This window comes from Lytechinus pictus, chromosome 4 (genome assembly GCF_037042905.1).
Source record: "Lytechinus pictus isolate F3 Inbred chromosome 4, Lp3.0, whole genome shotgun sequence".
Lineage (NCBI taxonomy): Eukaryota > Metazoa > Echinodermata > Echinoidea > Temnopleuroida > Toxopneustidae > Lytechinus > Lytechinus pictus.
Window position 1 is genome coordinate 26,233,018 of NC_087248.1, and position 9,817 is coordinate 26,242,834.

Sequence of the window (9,817 nt, forward strand, 5' to 3'; positions counted from 1 at the left end):
CTGCACCACTGATAAACCTTGAAATTTTTCCATTGTAATTTTTTCCCTTTGGAACCATGATTTTTTTAATGTTTTATTTTATTCTCGGTAGACCCCAAAGGTATTTCTACCAGGTGTATATATTATGAATTTGGACCATTTCAAAGATACAATGTCCAGACGTCCATTATAGACGTCAGTTTGGAAGGTCATCTTGGATTCGCTGACACACTCACTATCTTGTAAACCTGTCCTGATTCATTATTTGCCTAAAAAGCTTTTTGGTGGTTTTGATTTTGAGGATTTACTTTATTTTTGGAGGTAATGGTACAACGGCTGCCGTTGTGGACGCCATGCTGGATTTCCATGTAACCTTGACGACCTTTTTTAACTATATTACCTGTCTCAATAGATTTTTAAAATCCTAACATGCCTAAGTTTCATGAAAAAGACATCTATACCCTAAAAGTTATGACATTTCAAAAACTTAACCCCGGTTAAGATTTGATGTTGATTTCGCCGCCGCCATGATCATCGCCGCCGTCGGAAAAGCGACGTCCATGTCATGATTCTGCTGTGCAGGCAAGTAAAAAATGGCGGACACGTTAAAGATATCACAATGTGAATATGCCAGCATCGCCCCAAAATTATCAAACATTGGCCATATTATTTATCAATCAGCAGCTGTGAATCATGGCAGCCATCTTGGAATTAAAGATGGCTGACGAATCAATCAATCGGACACATTATGTTTTCAACCCTGGGTATCGAAAATAACGCGTAGATCCCAATTTCTGAAATACAATCACCCATAAAATCGTTTAATATGGGAAATTGCTTTAAAAATGCCGCCATTTTGTTTTTTGCCGATTTGAGGATGAAAACGTCGGAATCAAGTTTGGCAAACAGCATTTTTGGATTCAGCACCCCTGAATTACCTTAAAACAATTGATAAATCAGCATTAACACAAAATGCCTAAAGCACTTTTTCTGAGCACATTTTTTAAAATCTGGACCTGACTATTAGAATAACTTGTTTTGATTATAAATGATTTGTAAACAAACTACGCACTTTTCTGGGAAATGTGGAAATACTGAATAAACATATATATGTAATTTGTTATATCTGCATTAGCTCAAATTTTGGTCAGGTAATGATGTAATGAATATTCATGAGATTGAGAGCATTCTTATTACGTCCAGGTAAAGTTACGCCAACATTGGCCCAATGTTGGTCCAACATCTTATTTCCAACATATCAATCTTTGTGCCATCATTACTTTTGAAACAAGCCACCATGCAGCAAACCAGATTCCAACGTTGTGCCATCTTCATATGTCCATGAACAGCTTTCCAACCTACAGTTACACACCTTGTCGACACCATATCATTGTTCGTTTGCACAACAAAGCTCCTTCAAACAAGTTTCCAAAGTTTTACCAATCCGATGGACTTAAAGATTGAAAATAAAATCACATAAATTATGAGCATCATTATTGCAACCATCATTATTGTAATAACATGATTTTTTTTTTTTTTTTTGGGGGGGGGGGGTTGTTAGGTTGTACAGAACCACTATTGACTGCATTATTCGTACACCTTTTCATTGAACAGAACATACATACTTTATATTAAACTACTCAGTTTTTTTATTATACAATATTGATTTAGTGAACACATTACATCAAAATTGTAGTACCCACTAATTATACGGGGGGTCAGAGCCAGCGGACAGTGAACATCGTCCTCTCGAGAAAAAAAACGCGCGATAGGCTGGGGACGAGTGTGGAACGTAAATAGTATCATAACACAAAATATAACACAAAATATATGAGAAAAAGCCTCGTAAATCACGATGGCCTCAAAACACCAGTAGGTTATAATTTTCAAATCAGGGGCATATATGCGCGAAAATCCCTGTTTAGAATGAGCAAATTTGGGACACCTGCGAAAATTCGCGTCAAGTTAGTGTCATATAGCAGTGTCCTAGAATCCTTGTTTTGGGTGTTTTATTCAGGGCGATTCGCGCGGATGAGGTCCACTCTTCAATGGCAGGTCCCCCCCCCCCCCCTTCCTCAGGATTATACTTCACCTGCTTACCCGTGACAATCACGTAACTGTTTTATGAAAAACAATAATAATATGCGATGACCTAATTTTACATCCGATTTTCATGAATTTTTAAGTGATTTTGCTTGGTTTTTTTTCTTCTAGCTGTCTAGTGAAATCATTTTTTTAGTATGGACTTGGCATTTATAAAAGGCATTCACATAATGTCCTCCGTAAAACTGTTTTACTCATTAATGGCATTTGCCTCACCGATCACCACCCCCTCCCCATCCGCTGCCTTTTTTTTTTTTGGGGGGGGGGGGAGGTGTCAACAGACCGTTCTGCATCACTTTTTAAACTTCTTAGCATAATATGATAATGGTTAAGTGACTTCATATCAAGTCATGCTTTCACTGCCGTGGGAGCAAAGGTCTGATCACTTTTGGGGGTAAATGTCGAATTATTCTAGGAAATTTGCTTATTAAAATAAATTACAATGAGTTGATTTCTTACTACTTTCGAATACATTTCACTTTAAAAAGAAGATAAGAGTGATTACTCAATATTGTTACATTCTATATAGATATCCTTTATTAAAATGACTTTATGATTTATGTTAATCATTTATATCATTAATGTAATCATTCTTTATACTTATTCTTTGCAATATTTTTTTTATGTTTGGAAGTTAAATCGAATTGAATTTGGATTCGAATGTAAAGGAATCTTTCCCCACCTCACCCCCGTCATTCAATTGGTAGTAAATAAGGACTTCATGTGTATAATGATAACTCCTTATAATTTAATCAACCTTACCGTAGCCTGACATGGTTTACGAGATAAAAAGCTGGAAACCCACGTGGCAATGATACTTCCCTTCGTCGTCTTGATTTTTATGGCGTTATTCAGATAAAATGACGTTGGATCGTAAACGAGAACGAGGCAACACTACCCTGAGCCACATGCTATTGAAGTATTTAGTGTTCTCGGGAATGTTCTCGTTCTATATCTTATAGGACAAGTCCATCCCAACAAAAAGTTAATTTGAATTAAAAGAGAAAAATTCAACGAGCATAACACTGAAAATTTCATCAAAATCGGATGTAAAATAAGAAAGTTATGACGTTTTTAAAGTTCTCTTAATTTCACAAAACAGTTATGTACATCCTGGTCGGTATGCAAATGATGAGACTGATGACGTCATTAACTCACGATTTCTTTTATATTGAATTTTATGAAATATGAAATCTTTTTTTTTTATTTTCTCCTCATTGTCAAATGGAACAAAGATAAATTCCTCCCTGAACATGTGGAATTAGCATTTATTTTAGTACTATATATGGTTCAGTAAAGGTGGACCTAGTCAAATCTGTAAAAAAATATATATATATATTGTATATTTCAAACAAAGACAAAATTAGTGGGAGACATCATCGTCACTGTCACTGAGTTGTGCATATAACTGTTTTGTGAAAAATAAGCGAAACTTTAAAATGTCATAACTTTCTTATTTTACATCTGATTTTGATGAATTTTTCAACATCATGCTAGTTTGATTTTTCTGTATTCAAATCAACATTTCCTGGGCAGGACTTGACCTTTAAGTAGGCCCTTTCTGTTAATTTACTTGCATGACTAGACGGCGGTAGGTAAATTGAAATGGTGACTGTTCACTCCTGGGTGCAGTTGTACTTTTCGGTGTCACAGGCATTAAATGCACGTCTGATATAACAGGAGCCTTTCTCTATCTGCAAACCTTGACGTAATGGTGGATATCCACTATTGTACCTTTCGAGGTCATGTAACAGTCAAATCTTCCCCCTAGCTCCCCAAGATGGGGTTCGTTGATGATGAATTGCTTCGAAAGAAACCTTGTTCTTGACACACTGAACCGATAATAGGTGTAATCCATCTGGGTGACCGCGATGGTGACACGACATTTGCTCCTGCGACAATTGCTCCGGTCTTAATATCTCAGAGGGCAAAGGGTTAGAGTTAGGATTGTAATAGATAGTTAGTTTTGGAAGTAAGGTTTATGTCTGACTTAACTTGCAGATTTTCCATCGGAGCAATTGTCGTCGGAGCAAATGTCATGGAACCACCGCGATGGTAATGGTACCTCTCTAAAGCCATCGCTGGCATCCATCTTACCACCTGTAGCCCTTAACGTCGAGATGCATCAGATTCAATCTTCATGATCGTCAAAGATCAACCTTATAAATATCCATGCATTGCCACCCGTTAACCCCGATACACCGACTGCCACATGGACGTTCGTAATGACCACACTGCCAACCATGCAACGAACGAAGAAGGATTTTTCAGCCAAACGTCTGCATGGCATCCTTTTCCATGTGTAAAGGATGGCGAATTGTTGATCCATTCTTCTCAAGGACATGAATTTCACGTTCCTATACTGACCGCCACAAAGCCTGCTACCATGCATGCTGTGTAGTTCGTGCAATCAGCTGTACACTGTTGAATTCCCTGAGTTCGTTTGTGATGCGTTTGTTGAATTCATCAAAGGTCGTTCATTGGCTGATCATGTAAAAAGGAAAAAGAACAAAGAAAATAAACAACGTGCCATAATCTTAAAGAATGATTTGTGTTCTAGTAATTAATCAAAATCATTTTCATATATTGGTATGATTTTGTTGTATAATGATATCTATTCAAAATATGAATTTTCAGACTCTTTTCCTTTGTTGATGATAGTATATTTGTGAGATTTAAAACAGATTCATGAACAATTTACCATATTTTCAAATATTCTCAGCCACAGAAAAAGACATTTTGTATAATTTATATAGCTTGACGTAAAGGAGCTACGCGCAGACACCTTGTAAAATTTACAATACTTGACATAATAGAGGAGTTTCGCGAATGTAAAGTCACAAATTGAAAATCGTGTAAATTTAAACATTTTATTATTTTATGGATTTTAGACAAAATCTCCATAAAGGATTCTTAAATGCTCTGATCTTATCGTTGGCTCCGTAACACAAGGGTTATTCGTTAATCGTTGCATGCGCATTTTGCGCAGTACACTGACTCGGATCCAATCAGAAATCTTCTTTCAAATTAGCGAATAAACCTTTGTGCTACGGGGCCTAGCATGGACCCCTCCTTTTATATACATGTAAGTATGTAACTTGTAGAAATACCCTTTCCAAAGACCAAGCCACACGTAAGAGATACGCCCAGGAGAATGGAACCGAGAAGGAGGCCAAGGAGAAGAGTGTGTAGCTTCCGTCGTGCCATGTTGAAACTGGACTCGGCAGAATTCTGGTTGTAGCCCTAAATCCCAAAATCAAACAGAAAACATCAAACAAGCACAATTAAAGAACAAATAGAAATGGCTATTTAATTGCACGTGGTATCCTGCAGTTTCGGATGATTATGCGCGTGTCAAGAAGGTGGTCTGCATGATGTGATCAAAATGATCAAAGAGTTCAATCACATACTAGGCCTATATGTACTTCAAAATGATTTTCAACTGACCAGAATAGGATATTTGTGGGATGCTTAATTTTTGAGATACTTTTGAATGAACCAAGTAGGCCATTGGATAACGGCCATACCATCCATACCATGTCGAGTGTTTTCACCAAATTGAGAGATACATGAACTCCCGTCTTGTACAAACATTAAATACAAACGCACAACATGTGTTTTTGTTTTATCTACATTTTTTTCCACACGAATTCACACGTCTACAGACACCCGCACTGTCACCCTCCGCACGCACACCTCAAACCATCATCCCTCATACCACATCTACCCTGTTGCACTTCTTTCACGCGTACCCTCTCAAACCCACATCCGTCATGCCACTCAAACACACTCTTGCCCTCCCGTCACACCCACACTCTCGCCCTCCTCTCACACCCTCATGACACACGTCCACATTATTTATTGCCCCTATTTACATGTACATAGCATGAATGTCACACACCCACAGTTTTGCACTCCCTGGCATGCACATTCTCATTCCACCACAATGAAAAAGCACACACCCACACTGTCCTCCATCTCTAAAAAAACGCACACCCACACCCTCATGTCGCATGCACATCCACACTGTCGCTCTCCCTCGCAAACACACCATCGCACACTCCTATATCATTGCTCTCCCTCACACACCCACTTTCCCACCCTAATAATTTCACACACCCACATTGTTGTCCTCCCTTACATGCATGCACACACCTCTTACACCCACACTGTGCATGTTATACACAATCACATTTTTGCACTCCCTGGTATGAACACTAGCTCTCATTCCATCACCCGGCCTGCATGTCACACACACACACTATCGCCCTCCCTCACACCACCCTCATCACAGTATACACACCCTGCAATGCATGCACACACCTACACTGTCGTCCTCCCTCTCTCTCAAAAGCACACACATCTCTTACACCCACACTATCATGTCACACATCCATAATGTGGCCCTCCTTCACATACACACCCACATCCCATTTGGCGCACTCGATCCTAAATATTATTGCTCTCCCTCACACCCACATTCCAACCCTTCATATGCTATACAGCCACTGTGTCGCCTTCCCTTCTGCTCACATCAGCTCACACCCCACATGCACCCATGTCGTCTTCCCTCGTACGCACTTCTCTCACACCCACACCCAAAATATCACACATTTGATTCACAATATATCCTTGCTCATTATTCTAAATGCAAACCGTCTTACCTCCGGTCTTGTATCCGGTTCAAGGGCATATTTCGATGTCGTGTGTGACGATGGGTCATAAGGAAATACCTTGACGCAATAAAACAAAGTGAAAGTAGGCAAGTATTACATTATGTTCGATCCCCAATTTTGATGGAGCAAAACCTGTCTCAGGGCATCACTTGTCAACAGTATATAGTGAGAACTTGTCTTCAGTGGCCACCAAACTTGTTTCCAATTTGAAAGGAATATGTGAACCTGTTAGTGTAAATGCCTCCTATCTCCAATAGTCATTTTTTTCTCTTTTCATTTCAATGGCCTTATGATACTCTGGTTTGACTGTATTTTTATCATTCAGGCCTGCATGGTCGTATTTATGTTCTAGCATTGTGATTCCAGCCAGGTTGAATTGTTTGAGAGCAAAGTGTTTATGCGTATGTTTATACAGTCACAATTCCCATACGGCGTCCGCACCACAAGTCGAAAACGGGCGTTTTTTTACTTTTTTTGTACCAGTTTTCCTCCGTATGTCGCTCGTATACATATCCGTAAAATTGTTGTTTTTTATTAATAATTCATACGATTGCTAATACCACCTTGAAATGAAAAACAAATTGAGTTGAAGTAATTTAACCTCTTAATCTCTTTCAATGTTATGAAAATTTACCACGTCACTTATTTCAGAGTAGTATTAATTAAATATAATAATTCCTTGAAGTGAAATAAATCTTGAACATTGTGCGTGTATTGAAGTATATAGGCTAGGTTGCCGTTCGGGGTGGGAGGTTATGGCCGATTGGTTTGTATTCTCATTATCTTTTGTATATATATTTATGTTTATAATTGATATTTATGTATGTTTTTCTTAATTATTAGGTCCCTTCGGTATACCAGCAGCACCATGAATTGAAGCTGCTGTACATAGGCTATCCTTCCGTTGTTATAGTTTGTTAATTTCACATGCATCATTTTATTTGTAACGTTACTTTTTTTTAATGGAAAGACATTTAAACAAAATTTTTAAAAATGTACTTTCTCGGCAAACTCACTAAACTTACTCTTTTGGAATCGGGGATCTTTCCTTTTAGTGTATCTGGATCCACACCTCCTTTCATTGGACTGCTGGTTCCACGTGATTCTTTCGTCATCGTGACGATGAGCAATACCAGCCCAGAGAAATATATCACTCACAATATTCAGTTTTCCTATTTCCATTGGAACTTCATCACTCTGTGTAGAAATAAAATGTGAAGAATATCAATTCCATTTCAACTTGTACTACATTGCTTTTGATATAGTTTTACTACTGTTACCTCTGGAGACTCTTCCTGGTTTTTTTTTAAGTGAATCAAAGCTTGCTATACCCCCACCCCCAAAAATGGGGGGTCTAAGGTAACCGTGATAAAAAGGGGGGCTACCTGAAGTGTGCAACACCTGAAATAATTTCCGGGGCAAAATATTAAATACCTCTTCCTTGTACTCTTATTTATTTTCTATGAGGGTATGAAGGATGTTTGAGTTGAAACTTCTATCAGATTGAAACAATTTCTTTTTCATTTTTAATACTTTAAAAACATAAAGGGGTCCCCCCCCCCCCCGTTACATAATTGCCCCCCTCGAGGCATTGCGATTAGACTGGGGACGTCCTGCTTGTATGGCGTCCTCAGTTAGATGGCTAAACACAAAACTGTCTCAGGCGTAGGATACAAACCCACACACACCCTCATACGCAGACCTAGTGCATGCCCACGCACATACGACTTAACATTTAAAAAGACGTAAGGTCATATAAAAGGATGAGATGAATGTTAATGTCACATCTGAATAATATTCACATACAACAAGTCACAATGTGTCACAGACGAATTAGTGAAATAACCATTTTGGGGGGCACACCTATTTATCCACATGCACTCTAAGAATAAATGAAAAACATCATGAATAACATGAATTTATCATATGAATTGAAAAACCGTCGTTACTCAATTGTTAATTTCATCACTCTTAAAACAATAATCATTTTACAATACAAACAGCCAGTTAACCGCCAAGATTCATGAATACGTGACAAGGTTTACACAGACACCATCATCCAACACACACCACCCAGAAAACCTCAAACACGCTCGCACACACATAAACTCTTGGAATTCAACTGAAACGCAAATATATCATAATGAATTGATGAATAAAATCACAGAAAGTGATCTAAGATTTTTTTTTACTCTTTGCAGACATTTCAAGTGTCGTATACCATACCTGTAGAGAGCATAAACGCAATATAGAATACGATCTTTTCCACACAAGACAAGTTCGATGTATGATGATTAATGCTGATCATTGTGGAATTTATTATTGTAAATAATGCGTGCACTCGCCAACGAACGGATAATTCACCTTTCAAATAATACCGACCAAGGGTACAGTAGCTCTGTCCACCGTAGCGAGCGCAAGTTTTATCGCAGCAATTATGGTATGCATACATTAAATAGGCACAGTAACCATGGGTACCGAAGTAAACAATTTTTTTGAATGGCTCGCCTTGTTCAAGGGCACGTATCGCGTATAAATCAACAATGTCTATGATACATTGGAGTTTGGAATTAGAATTCTTTATTTGAAGGTGGGAATATTTTAAAGAATTTCTATGGTTTCGATAAACTTCGATCTGGGTTTTATCATATAATTTTTATAAAGCAGATAGGTCCATTGTTTTCTTTTAACTCAACCATTGAGAATATGCGACATTTTTTCCGATCCTCACTAGGGGAAAAAACATACATTATAGAAGCATAATGAAATAACAATAATATAAATACTACAGGGACGATGTCGGATCGGTAGACCGGGCAAGACGATTTTGCAAGTTGCGTCATTTTTTTTTCTTAATTGAATAACATAGAAATAGAATATGGGTATTATAGAATAGAATTAAAACTCTTCTCAAATTGTCCTTTCTTCTACCCCCTCCCTCTTCTCCTTTAACTACTTGAAAATCGCAAGCGCCCCCCCCCCCCCTTCCTATGGCTGATGGCACCGTCCAACTGTGAAAAATATTCTTCTTGAATTTGTATCATTTAGATGGTGACCTA

At 38.1% G+C, this 9,817-nt stretch overlaps 1 protein-coding gene across 1 annotated transcript; it reads right to left on the bottom strand.

Annotated features, from left to right (window-relative positions):
* Positions 1 to 2,345: 2,345 nt before the first annotated feature.
* On the bottom strand, positions 2,346 to 9,120 carry LOC129258259 (uncharacterized). Its single transcript, XM_054896563.2, has 5 exons — positions 8,985 to 9,120; positions 7,784 to 7,955; positions 6,747 to 6,815; positions 5,193 to 5,325; positions 2,346 to 4,566 (listed from the first exon to the last, which is right to left on the bottom strand). The coding sequence occupies exons 2-5, from the start codon at positions 7,871 to 7,873 to the stop codon at positions 4,493 to 4,495; spliced, it is 366 nt and encodes a 121-aa protein (XP_054752538.2). The 5' UTR covers positions 7,874 to 7,955; positions 8,985 to 9,120; the 3' UTR covers positions 2,346 to 4,492.
* Positions 9,121 to 9,817: the final 697 nt, after the last annotated feature.

Coding starts and splice junctions, on each gene's coding strand:
- LOC129258259 (XM_054896563.2), bottom strand. CDS start 7,873: ATGACGAAAGAATCACGTGGAACCAGCAGTCCAATGAAAGGAGGTGTG. Junction 6,816..7,783: donor AGATCCCCGATTCCAAAAGA/GTAAGTTTAGTG, acceptor TATTGCGTCAAG/GTATTTCCTTATGACCCATC. Junction 4,567..5,192: donor TGGCTTGGTCTTTGGAAAGG/GTATTTCTACAA, acceptor TTACATGATCAG/CCAATGAACGACCTTTGATG.